Source organism: Muntiacus reevesi, chromosome 3, assembly GCF_963930625.1.
Source record: "Muntiacus reevesi chromosome 3, mMunRee1.1, whole genome shotgun sequence".
Taxonomy (NCBI): domain Eukaryota; kingdom Metazoa; phylum Chordata; class Mammalia; order Artiodactyla; family Cervidae; genus Muntiacus; species Muntiacus reevesi.
The window spans coordinates 268094342-268112692 of NC_089251.1; the positions used below are offsets into that span (position 1 = coordinate 268094342).

General features: G+C 40.1%; 1 protein-coding gene and 1 non-coding gene across 7 annotated transcripts in view; one reads left to right on the forward strand and one right to left on the reverse strand.

Annotated features, from left to right (window-relative positions):
- The window catches only part of HERC2 (HECT and RLD domain containing E3 ubiquitin protein ligase 2), a 242569-nt gene that overhangs the window by 59354 nt on the left and 164864 nt on the right, over positions 1-18351 (forward strand). For all 6 annotated transcript variants that reach the window (XM_065932020.1, XM_065932015.1, XM_065932017.1 and 3 more), the window contains 6 exons: positions 883-1071; positions 1827-1978; positions 3949-4106; positions 4197-4310; positions 5928-6179; positions 10939-11132. In XM_065932020.1, the coding sequence (XP_065788092.1) occupies positions 883-1071; positions 1827-1978; positions 3949-4106; positions 4197-4310; positions 5928-6179; positions 10939-11132 (1059 nt within the window). The remainder of the gene's footprint in view (positions 1-882; positions 1072-1826; positions 1979-3948; positions 4107-4196; positions 4311-5927; positions 6180-10938; positions 11133-18351) is intronic.
- TRNAE-CUC (transfer RNA glutamic acid (anticodon CUC)) lies at positions 4776-4848 on the reverse strand. Its single transcript has one exon. It is a non-coding gene; the product is annotated as a tRNA-Glu (tRNA).

Below are 18351 nucleotides of genomic sequence, written 5' to 3' on the forward strand. Positions count from 1 at the left end.
AGTAGTATTTATTTTATAGTAATTTATGTTTTCCAAATAAGTAATATATTTACATGGTTTAAAAGTAAAAGCTAAGTGCAAGGATACACTGACACTTCCTCTCTCTCTGCCTTGTCTCACCCCGTTTTCCACCCGTTGCTCCTCACTTTTCTGGTCTTTATGTGTCCTTTCAGTGTTCTCTCAGTGGTGGTATATTATAGCCCTTCTGTATGTAACTTGTCTTCCCACTAATCAGGATACGGAAGAGCTCTCTATGTAAGTGAAGAGCTTCTCACTTTATTTTTAAAGAACAGCTCAGTGGTCCCTGTGTGGATGTGTCGTGATTTTTTAAAATCCGTTTCCTGTTGGTGAACTCGTGTTGCCAGGAGTTTGCTGCTTAGGTGGTATTGCGATGGCTTCCCCTGTACCTTTGTTCTTCTCTGTGTGCACACGCAGGTGCACACGTGTGGTGGACACGGGAGCTGATTATCCCCCAATTTCTGTCATGCGGCTTGACTCCTTTAACCCCACTAACAGCAGGGATGCTTGCCTCCAGGCTTGCTGAGGCCGTTGGGTCCCTACCTGTTATGGCAGAGTGGTAACCTAATGTTTTGAGCATTTTAAAATATGTTTAAGATCTACTTGTGCTACTTTTTAATATGCTCTGTTAAATGCTCTGGAAAAGTAACCTGTCCAGTTACTTATCTTACCTGCTAACTGAGGCTGTATGGGGTGTTCTGAGTTATTTTGATGTTTTGAATCAGCTTCCTTCTTTACTTGCTTTAGTTTTATCTTATTATATCTGTTTGTTACTCCTTTCATGAATTATTCTTAATTTTTTTCTAAGAAGGAAATTTTCTTGCTGATACGAAGAAAATATTTACTTGCTTCATTATTTGACAGGGATCATTACAAGAAGTCATAGGATGGGGGTTAATAGGATGGAAATACTATGCCAATGTGATCGGTCCCATTCAGTGTGAAGGCCTTGCCAACCTGGGGGTCATGCAGATCGCCTGTGCAGAGAAGCGCTTCCTGATTTTGTCGAGGAATGGCCGTGTCTACACGCAAGCCTACAACAGTGACACTCTTGTAGGTCCTGGGGTGGGTTGGTGGAGGGGGCTCTCTGCTGTTTGTGCTACATATCTTGTCTTTCTTTATGTTAGCTGATTTCTGAAGGTTTATAAGCATATGCTCATTGTATATTATTAATTGTATTTAAAAGTCTTTTTTTTTTTGGTGAGATTTTCCTTTTTTTTAATGTTGAACTTTTTTTTTCCATACATTTTTTTTTTATTAGTTGGAGGCTAGTTACTTCACAACATTTCAGTGGATTTTGTCATACATTGATATGAATCAGCCATAGAGTTACACGTATTCCCCATCCCGATCCCCCCTCCCACCTCCCTCTCCACCCGATTCCTCTGGGTCTTGATTGTAATCATTATTGTCAAGATTTTGGGGCAGAATTTCTTAGTTCTTCAGCTCACAAACTCCTTACAGTGTCAATTATTGTCAACTACTATTCCCATTTATAAACTGTAAAGTCATTTCACTTTGGGATCAGGAAGTAACAGATGAGGAGCTCATGGGGATGGTGGCAGATGGGCGCTCTTCACCTGTAGTTGCACGTCTCCCTGTGCAAGAGTGGTCCAGACCTGCCACGGGGCCCATGGTGGCACCTGCCTAGTGCTGTTCTGTAGTGCTGGGCAGGCCGCTGGACATCCCCCAGAGAGGTTTAGTCTGAGTGGGGTTTGTTAGAGTAAGATACACGAGGGAGGCAGGTCATGCAGTTTTCTTGTCCTTGGATTGCTTACTAATTTTCTTTCTGTTTTTACCTTTTTTAGGCCCCACAGTTGGTCCAGGGGCTTGCCTCCAGAAACATTGTAAAAATTGCTGCCCATTCAGATGGTCACCACTACCTGGCCTTGGCAGCCACTGGAGAGGTGTATTCCTGGGGCTGCGGGGACGGCGGACGCCTGGGCCATGGAGACACCGTGTATGTGCAGCCTGTTCCTCTGCCTGATACGCTCTTCTTTTGTGTTGCTGTGACCAAAATAAGGTGGCAAAGGAAAGTGTGCTGAGGGCTTTGCAGCTGCTCAGACGTGCAGGGCTGTGGTAGAGAGGGCTGCCCCCCAGGATGGACCCGCCCCTGTGACCCGGTGGGAGATCTGCACACTGCTTTGACAGTGACGGCAGTGGGCCTTCCTGTTGTTCTGCTCCCCCGGCTTTTGCTACTCCTGTTGATAAACATACTGCAGAGTTTTCTAAACTGAATTCCACACTCTTCTTCCTTCATTTATTACCTCAGCACATCTCTATCAGATAATGTCCTCATTTCCTTGAGCCATATTATCATTTTCATAGCTACAAAAATCAAGAGTTTTCTCATATGTTATTTTGATTATTGTAAGAGACCAGAAACAAAACAGAATGGTTGTTCTAAATGTGGAGTTGTGAAAATAAACAGTTCTGACAGCTGCCCTGGAATCACAGGAACCCTTTCATGTTACTGTTGTGAGTGGAAGTTGGTGGAGAAAACACTGGTTTTAGGTTGAGTTTGAAGATGCACCCAATTTCAGGGCTGTCAGAGCCATGAGCAGGGAGTGAGCAGCAGCAGAGTTGAGAGGAGATTGACCCATTCTCACTGGGTGGACGTGACATCTCCAGGATGTCAAATTGTGAAAAAAGAGTCATGCACTCTGGGTGTTAGCATTCAGCAGACTTGACGTCCTGCACTTGACACTGTTGTAGGACTTTCAGGCAAATCTAGTAAAATGATAGTGAAGAAAAGGAATTACAGGTACAGAATTTAGAATTATTGTTAATCTTAGGTTAACAGGGAGGCAGGGATTGGCTTGGGGCTCACAGGACTTGAAAGGGTTGAAGTTTGGGTTGGAGGCATTAGTCTTTTTACTTTTTAAATGTTGAATATAATTACCATGCATAAAATAGTTTGTAATTAAATAACACTCAGTTGAGATTAAATGCTAGTTGAATAACTTGTCTATTGCCTGAGGAGTTGAGGGAAAGAAAGTGGAATGGTGCAGAAGTTGCAGTGAAGCTTTGGAGTGGGGGGTTGAAACTTGAGCTGAATGGGGAGGTGGTTCTGGAGTAATTCATTTGTTCCTCTTCCCGTGTGTGCCCCTCCTTCTGTGTGCTTATTTTGCAGAATAGTGTGTCGCAGAATAGTCTGTCACAAAATAAGTGAGCTGTGTCTTTGGACAGGCTAGAATGAGTGTTACTGATCATAGCAGAAATATTTTAGATTATAAGCATTGGGCATTTGCTAATTTTGAAAGTGAATCAGCTAGTGGTCTCTTCTACCCAATTAATCCTTGCTGCTTCCTACTTTTCGTTTGTGAAATGTAGATTACAATGTGATTAGTAAACCTTGCCCATCATTTCTTCCCTGTTTGTTTTAACAAATATATCTAAATTTCAGTCATGTGCATGAGATTTACAAATTTCACCAGCTTTCCTTGTACAGTTTGGTGAGCTTCACAAACGCATGAGGCTGGGAGCCACTGTGACTGAGATACAGAGTGCTTCTGTTAGCACCCCACCCCTGGCTTCTCTGGACCGTTCTGCCGCCACCCCCCGCCCCCCACCTCTGGCTGCTGGTTTTTGCCGCCTGGGAGTGTTTGTTTCTGGCTGTGGCGCTCAGTGCAGTTGCCTGTTGCTGCACGTGGGCTATCTGTGAGCAGGCAGGCCGCTGTTCAGACCACTTTGACCAGAGCTGCCATGGGCTTGATCACCTGTGTCTTTAACAGCATGCTGGGTGTGACGCTTGGCATTAGGTGCCCTCTTAACAAAAATTCATGCAGGTGTTTAAATTCTGTATTTCTTAATTATTTCATAAGACACTTGAAAGGCAAAGTTATCTCGATGCTGCAGTGTATTCCTGGGAGTGTCACTAGTAGGAAAGGCTCAGAAGTGCATTCATGTTTGTTCCTGTTGTCTCCACAGGCCTCTTGAGGAACCTAAGGTGATCTCTGCTTTCTCTGGAAAGCAGGCCGGGAAGCACGTGGTGCACATTGCGTGTGGAAGCACGTACAGCGCGGCCATCACAGCTGAAGGGGAGCTGTACACCTGGGGCAGGGGGAACTACGGCCGACTAGGCCACGGTATGTCTCCTCTGGGCCCGCTTGGGCGTGCTGCGTAAGGCTGCTGCTTTCCCAGATCCTTGCAGTAACAATAGTCCTATCTGTTTGAAGGCTCCAGTGAAGATGAGGCCATCCCCATGCTGGTGGCTGGGCTCAAAGGACTGAAGGTCATTGATGTGGCATGTGGAAGTGGTGATGCTCAGACCCTGGCCGTGACAGAGAATGGTATGTGGAGCACGAGCCGCCTTGGGAGGGCTTTCAGGATGAGGAGGGCCACTGCCCTAGAGGGAGTGAGCTTTGGAGGCTTTAGTGCACATGCACCTCAGTGTCTTTGGAAGAGGTAGAGATGTTATGGGACTTGTAGTTTCCATTGCCCAGAGCCATCCTTCCTATTTGGGCATTTTATTTTTAACAAAGAAATGAAAATAAATGGAGTAATTCATGTAATATTTCTGTTATTATGATTACTTTTCCTCATGTTGAGCCACGCTTGATTCTCTGTGGTAAATCCAGCTTATTGTTAGTCTTTGTGTATTCACAGTATGATACTTGCTTTTAATTTCAGTTTTGTATTTGTGTTCATTAGCGAGATTGTACTCATGTGACACTTTTTGTGGATATACTTACCAGGTTTGATGTTGATTTTTTTCTTTTTTTTTGACTGCACTGTGTGGCTTGTGGGGTTTTTAGTTCCCTGACCAGGGATTGAACCTGGGCCCTCAGCAGTGAGAGTGCAGAGTCCTAACCACTGGAATGCCAGGGAATTCCCAATATTGATTTTTTAAACGGTATTTGTCTTTCAGTATTGTGGGAGTCTGTCCTTTGAATTGTCGGGTCTGTCTGTCAGTATTAGTTGGGAGCCTGTCAGCCTGGCCCTCCCACAGAGAGCAACGTTATTTTATCACTTTATGTAATATTTAATTAAATTGCACTAAAATTTTTCTTGGAAATAAATAGTGTTGTGTGTTTGGCATGTGGTCAGCGGAACAAGAACGGTGTGCAGGCAGGCCTGAGAATGGCGTGCAGTGTGGCGTGGGTCCAGTTACTGTGTTTATGGAGGCACTGGAACTTTTGCTCCGTGTTTAGTCCTTAGTGGAAGCTGTCTCATGAAGCCAGACTAGTAAGGGTTAGGACTTTATTGCTTCCCCAGGTGGCAGTAGTGGTAAAGAGCCCACCTGCCAGTGCCGGAGACCCTGGCTCGATCCCTGGGTCCAGGAGATACCCTGGAGGAGCATGGTAGCCCCTTTCAGTACCTGCAGTTTTCTTGCTGAGCACTCCCACGGACAGAGGAGCCTGGAGGGCTACAGCCCATAGATTGCAAAGAGCCGAACTCGACTGAAGCAATTTAGCACACCCAGAACTTTACTGTTCATTCAGTTAAAACAAAATGAAAAGTCGGGTTTCCACTTCTTACCTGTCTTTTAAAGTTTTTATTTTTTTTGGCTAAGTCAGGTCTTCGTTGCGGCGTGGGGTCCTTTGTTGTGACATGAGACCTTGTCTAAGTGGAGGTGTGTGGGCCCAGTAGTTGCCGAGCCCAGGCTTAGTTCCCCTGAGGAATGTGGGATCTCAGTTCCCCAACCAGGACTGAACTCTGTCCCCTGCACTGGAAGGTGGATTCTTAACTACCAGGGAAGTCTCTCCATTTCTTAATTGCTTCTGTAACAACCTGAGATAGAAACTAGATTTCATTTGTGTCAACTATATACATTAGTGATCTAGATTTTTGTGTGTTTTTGGCTGTATTGATTGATTATTTTCAATTAAATATTGATTATTTTCAAACATTTAAAAGACTTATTTAGATGTATAGCTATTTTTACTCAGTTAATTTGTACTTTTTAGGTCAGGTGTGGTCCTGGGGAGATGGTGACTATGGGAAATTGGGCAGAGGTGGTAGTGATGGCTGCAAAACACCAAAGCTGATTGAAAAGCTACAAGACTTGGATGTTGTCAAAGTCCGATGTGGAAGTCAATTTTCTATTGCCTTGACAAAAGATGGCCAAGTCTATTCATGGGGAAAAGGTGACAACCAGAGACTTGGGCATGGAACAGAGGAACATGTCCGTTATCCCAAACTCTTGGAAGGATTGCAAGGTGAGTGCAAAATGTAAACTTTTAAAACCATTTGAGGAGTTTTCTTCATTAATCTTTTAAAGTTTGCAGTTATTTTCCTTTACCTGACATTCCATGAATGACCCATAAAATTAGAAGCTTTTACCCACATTTTAGTAGGTATAGATAATAAATGGAAAGTGATTTGTCTATATTAAAAAGTGACCTAGAATTATTCTCAGCAAATTTAATTTGAAACTTTAAATTTTACCAATATTGGAGAGTTCTTTTTTGTTTGTTTTTTCTATTTTATTGGAGAGGTTTGTCTGTGTGTGTGTGTGGGGGGGAGGGGGTAAGTACTCATTTCATTACTCATTAAATCGGCCTCAGTGAGATTAGCTTCTGTTTGGTGAGGTCATCTGTAGTTATCCTGTAGATCTTGCTAAGACTATGGATATGTATGTAGCACAAAGGGAGACAGGATTGGGTCAGCCTGGAGTGGTCTTGTTTGAACTGATCCTTGCTGGATGAATCCTCTCTGTTTGGTTTCAAGGTGTCCTGTATGCATTCTCAGTAGACAGGAGGGATGAGAGCCCAGGCATGGCGTTGTGCTTTGCAAATACCCTCAGAAGTAGGGGAGAGGCTGGTGATAAGTGTGTCAAGTGGGACTTGTAGTGCTCTCTTGCTGCACTGCGTGAGGTGGACAGGCTGTGTTTTATTGGACCAGGCTCTCTGTGTGAGTGTAGGTTTGAGGACCTTATGCCGTCTCTCCTAACTACTCAGCCTTGCTACTGTAGCCTTAAAGCAGTCATAGACAATGGGAAAGCAAATGGACCTGTGTTCCAGTACACTTCGATTCACAGAAACAGGCCTTGTGCTGCATTTGGCACATGGGATACAGTTTGTTGGGTTACTCACTTGGATTCATGTTTATGTTTTTGCTTTGAGTTTAGAAGTGAGAATTTTAAGTGGGACTTGCCAGTTTGTTTCCTCATCATTTTTATTTTAAAGCATGCTAATACTTTGGTGATTAGAAGTTTTGTGTGTTCACATGGTGTTTATTATTTTCTAAGTGTCTGAGGTAAGTTCTAGAGTTAATACAGTTGGTTGTATACTATGGAGCTGTATTTAAATTTTATTTGCCTTTGTGTTTATTTATTTGCCTTTGTGTTTATTTATTCCCTTCATTTACTAGATGAAATCAAGTTCCTCAGCCCCATTATTTAGATACAGGAATAACTTACTATGAGAGTATTTAGGTGATTGTTGATATAGTTATTTGTTCTTAGGAGAGGCTCTTAGTATAGAATTGTTTTTCTTACTGTAGTAGAGTTTCTTCAGCTGAATTTTTTTTATGTTGATATGTCTGAAAGCATGACCTTATGTTAAGCATGACCTCTTAACATGACATAGCATGTTTTTGTCATGTTTAATATACTAATAGGCAAAATTACAATACTTTTCTAACACTATTAAATAGAAAAATATATTTTCTATTTATATCATTTAACTTTGGAGAAAAATAAAAGATTTTGTTTTAGAAAACTTTCTAAATAAGCAGTTTACTTTATCTTTCACCAAGATAGACCAAGCCATAAAACACACCTTAAAAGTTTAAAAGGAGAGAAATCAATATCTCCTCTCAGACTACAATGGAATTAGCCAGAAGTCAATAACGAAAGTTAGCTGGAAAATCCCCAAATACATAGAGATAAAATAGTTTACTTCTAGATAAAACATAGGTCAATGAAGACATCTCAAAAGAAATTTTAAAATATTTTAAACTAAATGAAAATACAACTTGTTAAAATTTGTGGGATATAGTGAAAGCTTAGATGGAAATTTATAGCTTCAAATATATAAGAAGAGAGATCTAAAATCAATAATCTTTCTGTCTAGCAAAGGAAACCATCAAAGAAATGAAACGGCAAACTATGAAATGGCTGGAAATATTTGTAAGTCATATATTTGATAAGGAGTTACTATTCAAAATATGTAAATCTTATATAACTCAAGAGCAAAAAAAAAAAAAATGATCTGAATAGTCTTTTTTCCAAAGAAAACATATTATGGCTAGCAGGTACATGAAGAGATGTTCAACATCACTAATCATCAATGAAATACATTTCAAAACATTGAGATATCACCTCTTACTGCTTAGAATGTCTGTTATCAAAAGATAAGAAATAACACGAGATGGCAAGGATGTAGAGATAAGGGAAACTTTGTGCCTGTTGGTGGGACTGCAAACTGGTGGAGCCACTCTGGAAAACAGTATGGAGGTTCCTCAGAAAATAAAAATAGAACTACCGGCAGTTCTACTTCTGGATATCAGAGACACCAACTCAAGAAACATCTGCATCCACATGTTTATTGCAGCATTATTCACAATAGCTAAGACATGTATCTGACTGTAGTGTCCATTGATGGGTGACATATAAAGAAAAAAAAATATATATATGAACTCAAGACACATGTGAAAGGCTGGTTCAGTGTTAAAAGTCAGTTAATGTAATCCATCAAGTTGACAGACAAAAGAAGAAAAATCACATGATTGTATCAATAAGTGCAAAAAAAGCTTTTGACAAAATTTCACTACCCATTTGTGATTTAAAAAAAAAACAATAAATTAGGAATAGAGGAAACTTCTTCAACTTGATAAAGACTGTTAGGTTCATGCAAACGTAATTGTGGTTTCTGACCATGAATTTTAAACCATTATAACTAGGCTCAAACACATTTTTATTAATCAAAATAGGAACCATTGTAATCAGCACATTTTCGCTAATGAGAAATAAGTTTGTTTATTCCTGTCGCTTAAAAATCTATGCTTTGGGATTCAGCGAACTCTTGGAAAGCATTTTCTGTCTCCTGCTGGTTGAGGAAGTGTTTTCCCTGCAAAAAGTTGTTGGAATGCTTGAAGAAGTGGTAGTTGGTTGATGAGAGGTCAGGTGAATATGGCAGATGAGGCAAAACTTCATAGCCCAATTTGTTTAACTTGTGATGGATTTGTTGTGTGACATCTGGTTGCGTGTTATCATGGGGAAAGGATATTCCATTTCATCATTTTCTGTCCAAATTATTACTGGAAGTTTAGCTAATGCAGTAAAACAAGAAAAGGAAATAAAAGCTATACAGATTGAGAAGGAATAAATAAAACTTTGTTCACAGATGACTTGATTGTTTATGTTGAAAATTTGAAAGAATTGACCAAAAGACATTCCTGGAACTAACAAGGTTGTGACATACAAGGTTAATATACCAAAGTTAATTTCTTTCTTACATACTGGCAATTAACAAGTAAAATTTGAAATTAAATATACAATACTGTTTGCATTAGCAACCTAAGAATGAAATACGTAAGTATAGATCTAAATATATATGAGATCTGTATGAGGAAAGCTATAAAACTGATGAATGAAATCAAAGAAAAATTTTTTAAATGGAAAGATATTCTAAGTTCATTGATAGGAACACTGAATATTGTTAAGATGTCAGTTCTTTCCAACTTGATTTATAGATTTAATGCAATTCCAATCAAAATCCCAGAAAGTTATTTTCTGAATATCAACAAACTGAGTCTAAAGTTTATATCGAGAGGCAAAATAGCCAACACAACATTAAAGGAGAAGAGCAAGTTGTAAGACTTATACTGTCCAACTTCAAGACTTAACTGTAAAGCTGCAGTGATCAGAACAATTTGGTATTGGCTAAAATATGATCTTTATGGGCTTTCCTGATGGCTCAGCGGGTAATAAAGAGCCTACCTGCAGTGCAGAAGACCCAGGAGACACATGTTCGATCCCTGGGTTGGAAGGATCCCCTGGAGGAGGAAATGGCAACCCACTCCAGCATTCTTGCCTGAAAAATCCCATGACAGAGGAGCCTGGCAGGTTACAGTCCAAAGGGTTGCAAAGAGTTGGACATGGCTGAGTGACTGAACACCAAGTACGATCACGAGAAAAGGAGAAAAGGAGAGAGAGCTTGGAAATAGATCTACATAAATGTAGTTAACTGATCCTTGGCAGAGGAGTAAAGGCAATGCAGTGGAGCAGAGTTTGTCATTTCAACAAATGACATCAGAAGAACTGTCAGAAGAACTGGAAATAGATCTACATAAATGTAGTTAACTGATCCTTGGCAGAGGAGTAAAGGCAATACAGTGGAGCAGAGATTGTCATTTCAACACATGACGTCAGAAGAACTGTCAGAAGAACTGGAAATAGATCTACATAAATGTAGTTAACTGACTCTTGGCAGAGGAGTAAAGGCAATACAGTGGACCAAAGATCGTCATTTCAACAAATGATGTCAGAAGAACTGGTTGTCTTGTGTGTAAAAAATGAATAATTAATAATGGGAAGAGACTTAGTGTCCATTGGGATCAGGAGTATATCGCAGATACGTGCCTTCTCCTCAGTTTCACTGTGGACCTGTAACTGTTCCAAAAACATAGTCTTTTAAAAAGGAGTACACTTTGCATGGTTATACTATGGGATAAGAAAATATGATCTCTGGTTAATTCAAAGTACAGTTGTCTTTTTCTGAACAAGGATGAGGAAAATGAACAGATCCTTTTCATTTCATAGTATTATTTTATTTGAAGGCTGTAGGTCTTAATAGATTGTAGCTAGTAAAACACAGTGGAGGTTTTAATAATGTACATAAAGCAGATGAATTGTGAATAATATTAAAACAATGACATTAAATGCCTTCTGACCTGAGTGACCTAGAGTAAATATCTTTATTGCAACACAAGTCATAGGCATAAAACTATATCTGCATCCTCTTTTCCCCCCAGGGAAGAAGGTGATTGATGTGGCTGCAGGGTCCACCCACTGCCTGGCCCTGACTGAGGACAGTGAGGTCCATAGCTGGGGGAGCAACGACCAATGCCAGCACTTTGACACCTTGCGTGTGACCAAGCCAGAACCCTCTGCACTGCCTGGACTGGATACCAAACATATAGTCGGGATTGCCTGTGGGCCGGCCCAGGTACAAAGTAGATAGCTTGGTATTTTATAGAATTTTAATTTCCTGTCAATTGTTGCTAGTATGTAGAAATATACTTGACTTGTATGTGTAGTCCTTTGTCAAATGCTTTTTCTTCTCAAATGATATGATCATGTTTTCCTTCTTTAGTCTGTTCATATAGTGGAATGCACTGATTTTCTAATATTGGGTGAACCTTGTGTTTTTGAGATAATCTCCACTTGGTCTTCTTTTTTTAGATTGTTGGATTTGATTTGCTAATACACTGTTGAGAGCTTTTCTGTCAGTGCTCTTCAGAGATACTAGTTGGTGGCTTTCTTAGAAAACAGCTTTCTTGCCTTTTTACCAGGGTTAAACTGGTCTCATATATCGTATTGGCAAGTGTTCTGTCCTGTTCTGTTTTTTGGAATGGGTTGAGTAGAATTAGTGTCATTTCTTTTTAAATGTTTTCCTATGAATTTATATGACCCTGGAGATGTCTTTCTCCAAAGATTTTTAACCACAAATTCAGTTTTTTAATATTGAATTGTTCAAATTGTTTCCTCTTCAGTGAGTGTTCCTGGTTTGCCATGCTCCAGGCATTGCTCCATTCTGTCTAAGTTACCCAGTTTCTATATGTAACATTTTCCTTGTTAGTGTTTGCTTACTGACCTTTTGAAGTTTTTGGGTATGCAGTGATATCCTCCTTCATTCCTGATAGGAGTAATTTGTGCCTTTTCTCTTTGCCATTTTCATTTTAGGTTTATCCATTTTGCTCATCTTTTCAAAGAACTAGCTTTTAGTTTCACTGATTTTCCCTGTTCTTTTGCTTTCTGTTTCATTGGTTCCTCCTCTTGTCCCTCTTCCCCTTCCAGTTTGCTTGGGTGTCTCTTTACTGTTTTCTTAGTTTGTTCAGGAGAAAGCTTAGGTTGTTGACTTTAGACATTTGTTCTTTTGTAGTATGTAAGCATTTGATACTATAATTTTTCCTCTAAGTAGTGCTTCAGTTGGATCCACAAATCTTGATATATTTTCATTTTTGTTCAGCTCTGATTTGTTTTGAGAATTGCTCTTTGCCCTATGGATTAAGTGTGTTGTTTAGTTTCAAAATTTTTGGTGATCATTCTTTTATCTTTGGTACTGATTTCTAGTTTAGTTAACCATTGTGGTTAGAGAATAAACTCTGTATGATTTCAGTTCTTGATTTGTTTTTTATCTTAAAATGTATTCTCTTTGTGAACGGTCTGCATATGTGCTTAAAAACAGTGTTTATTTTGCTGTTGATGTGTTTCACCATTGTTGGCGAAGTGTTCTAAAAATGTCAGTTAGATCTAGTTCATTGATAGTATTACTCAGTTTTTCTCAGTTCAGTTTAGTTGTCTCTTAGTCGTGTCCGACTCTCTGTGACCCCGTGAATCGCAACACGCCAAGCCTCCCTGTCTATCACCAACTTCTGGAGTTTACTCAAACTCATGTCCATCGAGTTGGTGATGCCATCCAGCCATCTCATCCTGTGTCGTCCCCTTCTCCTCCTGCCCCCAACCCCTCCCAGCATCAGGGTCTTTTCCAGTGAGTCAACTCTTCACCTGAGGTGGCCAAAGTATTGGAATTTCAGCTTCAGCATCAGTCCTTCCAATGAACACCCAGGACTGATCTCCTTTAAGATGGACTGGTTGGATCTCCTTGCAGTCCAAGGGACTCTCAAGAGTCTTCTCTAACACCACAGTTCAAAAGCATCAATTTTTTGGCACTCAGCTTTCTTAACTGTCCAACTGTCACATCCATACGTGACCACTGGAAAAACCATAGCCTTGACTAGACAGACCTTTGTTGACAAAGTAATGCCTCTGCTTTTTAATATGCTATCTAGATTTGGTCATAACTTTCCTTCCAAGGAGTAAGCGTCTTTTAATTTCATGGCTGCAATCACCATCTGCAGTGATTTTGGAGCCCAAAAAGATAAAGTGTGACACTGTTTCCACTGTTTCCCCATCTATTTCCCATGAAGTGATGGGACCAGATGCCATGATCTTAGTTTTCTGAGTGTTGAGCTTTAAGCCAACTTTTTCACTCTCCTCTTTCACTTTCATCAATAGGCTTTTTAGTTCTTCATTTTCTGCCATAAGGGTGGTGTCATCTGCATATCTGAGGTTACTGATATTTCTCCCGGCACTCTTGATTCCAGCTTGTGCTTTATCCAGCCCAGCAATTCTCATGATGTACTCTGCATATAAGTTAAATAAGCAGGGTGACAATATACAGCCTTGACGTACTCCATTTCCTATTTGGAACCAGTCTGTTGTTCCATGTCCAGTTCTAACTGTTGCTTCCTGACCTGCATACATGTTTCTCAAGAGGCAGGTCAGGTGGTCTGGTATTCCCATCTCTTTCAGAATTTTCCAAAGTTTATTGTGATCCACACAGTCAAAGGCTTTGGCATAGTCAGTAAAGCAGAAATAGATATTTTTCTGGAACTCTCTTGCTTTTTTGATGATCCAGCAGTTGTTGGCAATTTGACCTCTGGTTCCTCTGCCTTTCTAAAACCAGCTTGAACATCTGGAAGTTCACGGTTCACGTATTGCTGAAGCCTGGCTTGGAGAATTTTGAGCATTACTTTACTAGCGTGTGAGCTGAGTGCAATCGTGCAGTAGTTTGAGCATTCTTTGGGATTGCCTTTCTTAGGGACTGGAATGAAAACTGACTTTCCAGTCCTGTGGCCTGTGCTGAGTTTTCCAAATTTGCAGGCATATTGAGTGCAGCACTTTCACAGCATCATCTTTCAGGATTTGAAATAGCTCAACTGGAATTCCATCACCTCCACTAGCTTTTGTCCGTCCCTCTTGACCTCCCCCCAACCCCACCCTACCCCTCCAGGTTATCACAGAACACTGTGGTGAGCTTCCTGTGTCATGGAGCAACTCCCATTAACTATCTATTTTACACACGGTAATGTATATGTTTCAATGCTACCTTCTCAATTCGTTCCACCTCTACTTCCCCTTCTGTGTCCACAAGCCTGTTCTCTATGTCTGCATCTCTGTTCCTGCGTGAAAATAGGTTTATCAGTATCAGTTTTCTAGATTTCACATATATGGGCATTAACATACAATATTTGCTTTTCTCTTTCTGACTTACTTCACTCTGTACAACAGGCTCTAGGTTCAGCTACCTCACTAGAACTGACTCAGATTTGTCCCTTTTTATGGCTGAGTAATACTCCATTGTATATATATGTACCACAACTTCTTTATCCATCCCTCTGTTGATGGACAGAGGTTTCTTCCATGTCCTGGCTATAAGAAATAGTGCTGCAATGAACATTGGGGCGCACATGCCTTTTTCAGTCATGGTTTCCTAGGGTATATGCCCAGTAGTGGGAATTACTGGACTCTATGGTAGTTTTAGTCCTAGTTTTTAAAGGAATCACCATACTGTTCTCTATAGTGGCTGTAACAGTTTATATGCCCACCAGCAGTGCAAGATGGTTTCTTTCTTTCCATACTCATTTATTTTTTGTAGATTTTTTTGCTGATGGCCATTCTGGCTGGTGTGAGGTGATACCTCATTGTAGTTTTGATTTGCATTTCTCTAATAATGAATGATGTTGAGCATCTTTTCATGTGTTTTTTAGCCATCTGTATGTCTTCTTTGGAGAAATGTTTAAGTCTTCTACCCATTTTTTGATTGGTTTTTTGTTTTTTTCTGCTGTTGAGCTACATGAACTGCTTGTATATTTTGGAAATTAATCCTTTGTCAGTTGTTACATTTGCAATAACTCTTTTTTGGCTTTCTGGGGGTTGTCTTCACCTTGTTCAGAGTTTCCTTGCTATGCCTGGGACTTCCCTGGTGGCTCAGTGGTAGAGAATCTGCTTGCCAAAGCAGGAGATGTGGGTTCATCCCTGGCTCAGGAAGATCCCCTGCAGAGGGAAATGGCAACCCATTGCAGTATTCTTGCCTGGGAAATCCTATGGCCAGAGGGGCATGGTGGGTTATAGCCTGTGGAATCGCCAAAGAGTTGGACATGCCATAGTGACTGAATAGTTGCTGATAAAAGCTTTTAAGTTTAATTAAATCCCATTTTTAAACTTTCATTACTGCAGGAGGTAGATCAAAGAGGATTTTTGTTTTATTGTTCAGTTGCTAAGTCCTGTCCAACTCTTTGTGACTTCATGGACTACAGCACACCAGACTTCCCTGTCCTTCAGTGTCTCCCAGAGTTTGCTCAAACTCATGTCCCCTGAGTTGTTGATGCTATTGAACTATCTCATCCTCTGTCAGCATTTCTTCTGCCCTCAGTCTTTCCCAGCATCAGAGTCTTTTCCAGTGAGTTGGCTTATCGCATCAGGTGACCAGAGTATTAGAGCTTCACCTTCAGCATCAGTTCTTCCAATGAATGTTAAGGACTGATGTCCTTTGGGGTTGATTGGTTTGATCTCCTTGCAGTTCAAGGATTCTCAAGAGTCTTCCATAGCACCATACATGTGCTATGTCATAGCACATGTCATCCTATACATGTCTATACATGTACATCCATAGTCATCCATACATGACTACTGGAGAAACCATACCTTTGACCATATGGTCCTTTGAAGCAGAGTGATGTCTTTGCTTTTTAATATGCTGCCTAGGTTTCTTATAGCTTTTCTTCCAAGGAGCAAGCATCTTTGAATTTCATGACTGCAGTTACTGCCCCCAGTGATTTTGGAGCCCAAGAAAATAAAATCTGTCACTGTTTCTTTTTTTTTCCCCATCTCTTTGCCATGAAGTAATGGGACTGGATGCCATGAGCTTAGTTTTTTGAATGTTGAGTTTTAAGCCATCTTTTTCACTCTCCTCTTTCACCTTTTTCAAGAGGTTCTTTAATTTCTGTTCTCTTGATACTGTTAGAATGGTATAATCTGCATATCTGAAGTTCTTGATATTTCTCCCAGCAATCTTGAATCTAGCTTGTGATTCATTCAGCCCACATTTTGCATGATGTACTCTGCATATAAGTTAAATAGGCAGGGTGACAGTATACAGCCTTGACGTACTCCTTTCCAAATTTGGAACCACTCCATTGTTCCATGTCCAGTTCTAACTATTGCTTCTTGACCTGCATAAGGGTTTCTCAGGAAACAGGTATATTCCTGTCTCTTTAAGAATTTTCTAGTTTGTTGTGAATGTTGTGACCCACATAGTCAAAGGGTTTAGTGTAGTCAGTGAAGCAAGAAGTAGATGTTTTCTGGAATTCCCTTGCTTTTTCTATGATCCAACAAAAGTTGGCAGTTCGATCTCTGGTTCCTCTTCCTTTTCTAAACCCAGTCACTACATCTGGAAGTTTTCGGTTCCTGTACTCTTGAAGCCTCGCTTGAAGAATTTTGAGCATTACTTTGCTGGTGTATGAGATGAGTGCCAATTGTGCAGTAGTTTGAGCATTCTTTGGCATTGCCTTTCTTTGGCATTGGAATGAAAACTGATCTTTTCCACTCCTGTGGCCATTGCTGAGTTTTCCAAACTTGCTGGCATATTGAGTGCAACACTTTAATAGCATCATCATTTAGCTCAGCTAGAATACCATCACCTCCACTAGCTTTGTTGGTAGTAATGCTTCCTCAGGCCCACTTGACTTCAGCTTCAGGATGTTTTCCTCTAGGTGAGTGACCGTAATCGTGGTTATCCAGGTCATTAAGCCCTTTCTTGTAACTCCTGCATGTTCTCACCTCTTCTTAAACGCTTCTGCTTCTATGTAATCTTATGCTTTCTGTCCTCTATTGTGCCCATCTTTGTGTTAAATATTCTCTTGATTATCTCCAAATGTCTTCAAGAGATCTCTAATCTTTCCTATCCTATTCTATTGTTTTCCTATACTTCTTTGTGTTGTTCATGTAAGAATGCTTTCATATCGGTCCTTACTATTGTCTAGAACTCTGCATTCAGTTGGATATATCTTTCTCTTTTTCCTTTGACTTTTGCTTCTCTTTCCTCAGCTATTTGTAAAGACTCCTCACACATGCACTTTACCTCCTTGCATTTCTTTTGGAATGATTTTGATCAGTGCCTCCTATACAATGTTATGAACCTCTGTCCATAGTTCTTTAGCACTCTTCCTACCATATCTAATATCTTGAAGCTATTTGTCACATCTTCCATATAATCATAACAGATTTGATTTAGGTGATACCTGAATGGCGTTTTCCCTACATTCTTCACTTTTGAGCCTGAGTTTTGCAATCAGAAGCTCATGATGTGAATCACAGTCAGGTCCAGGTCTGGTTTTTTCAGACTGTACAAAGCTTTTCCACTGTGAGGTGCAAAGGATATGATCAATTTTGTTTCAGTATTGACCATCTGGTGATGTCCATGTGTGGAGTCATCTCTTGTGTTGTTGAAAAAGGGTGTTTGCTTTGACTCGCGTGTTCTCTTGACAGAAGTCTGTTAGCCTTTGCCATGCTTCATTTTATACTCCAAGGCCAAACTTGCCTATTGTTCCAGGTATCTATTGACTTCCAACTTTTGCATTCCAGTTTCTTATGATGAAAAGGACATCTTTTTTGTGTGTGTGTGTGTTCTAGAAGGTCTTGTGGAACTTTATGGAACTGTTCAACTTCAGCTTCTTCAGCATTAGTGGTTAGGGCATAGATTCGAATGACTGTTAAACATTGAATAGATTTGCCTTGGAAACGAACTGAGATAATTTTGTTGCTTTTGAGATTGTACCCACGTACTGCATTTCAGACTCTTTTGTTGACTGTGAGGGCTACTCCATTTCTTCTAAGGGATTCTTTCCACAGTAGTAGATATTGATGGTCATCTGAATTGAATTCACTCATTCCCATCCATTTTAGTTTTCTGATTCCTAAAATGCCCTTGTTCACTCTTGCCATTTCCTGCTTGACCACTTCCAGTTTACCTTGATGCTTGAACCTAAGATTCCAGGTTCCTAAAGCCACTTCCCATCCCTTTACTAAGCCACCTTTTATCTTCATATTTAAGGTAAATTTCTTGTAGATACTGTTTAGTTAGGTTTTGTTTTGCTGTATCCTGATGATCTCTCTTTTTCTGTTTTTATGTTCAGACCTTTGTCTATCATTTATTAATTTTTTTGTTTGCTTTCTTCTTTTCCTTTATTGTTTCCTGACTTCTTTGGGGTTATTTGAATAGCTTTTAGTATTCAGTTTTACTCAGTTGCTTAATTTTCGCAGCAAATAGAGTTTTGAAAACAAGACGGAGTACTGAAATGAGAGGAAATTGGAAGCTGTTA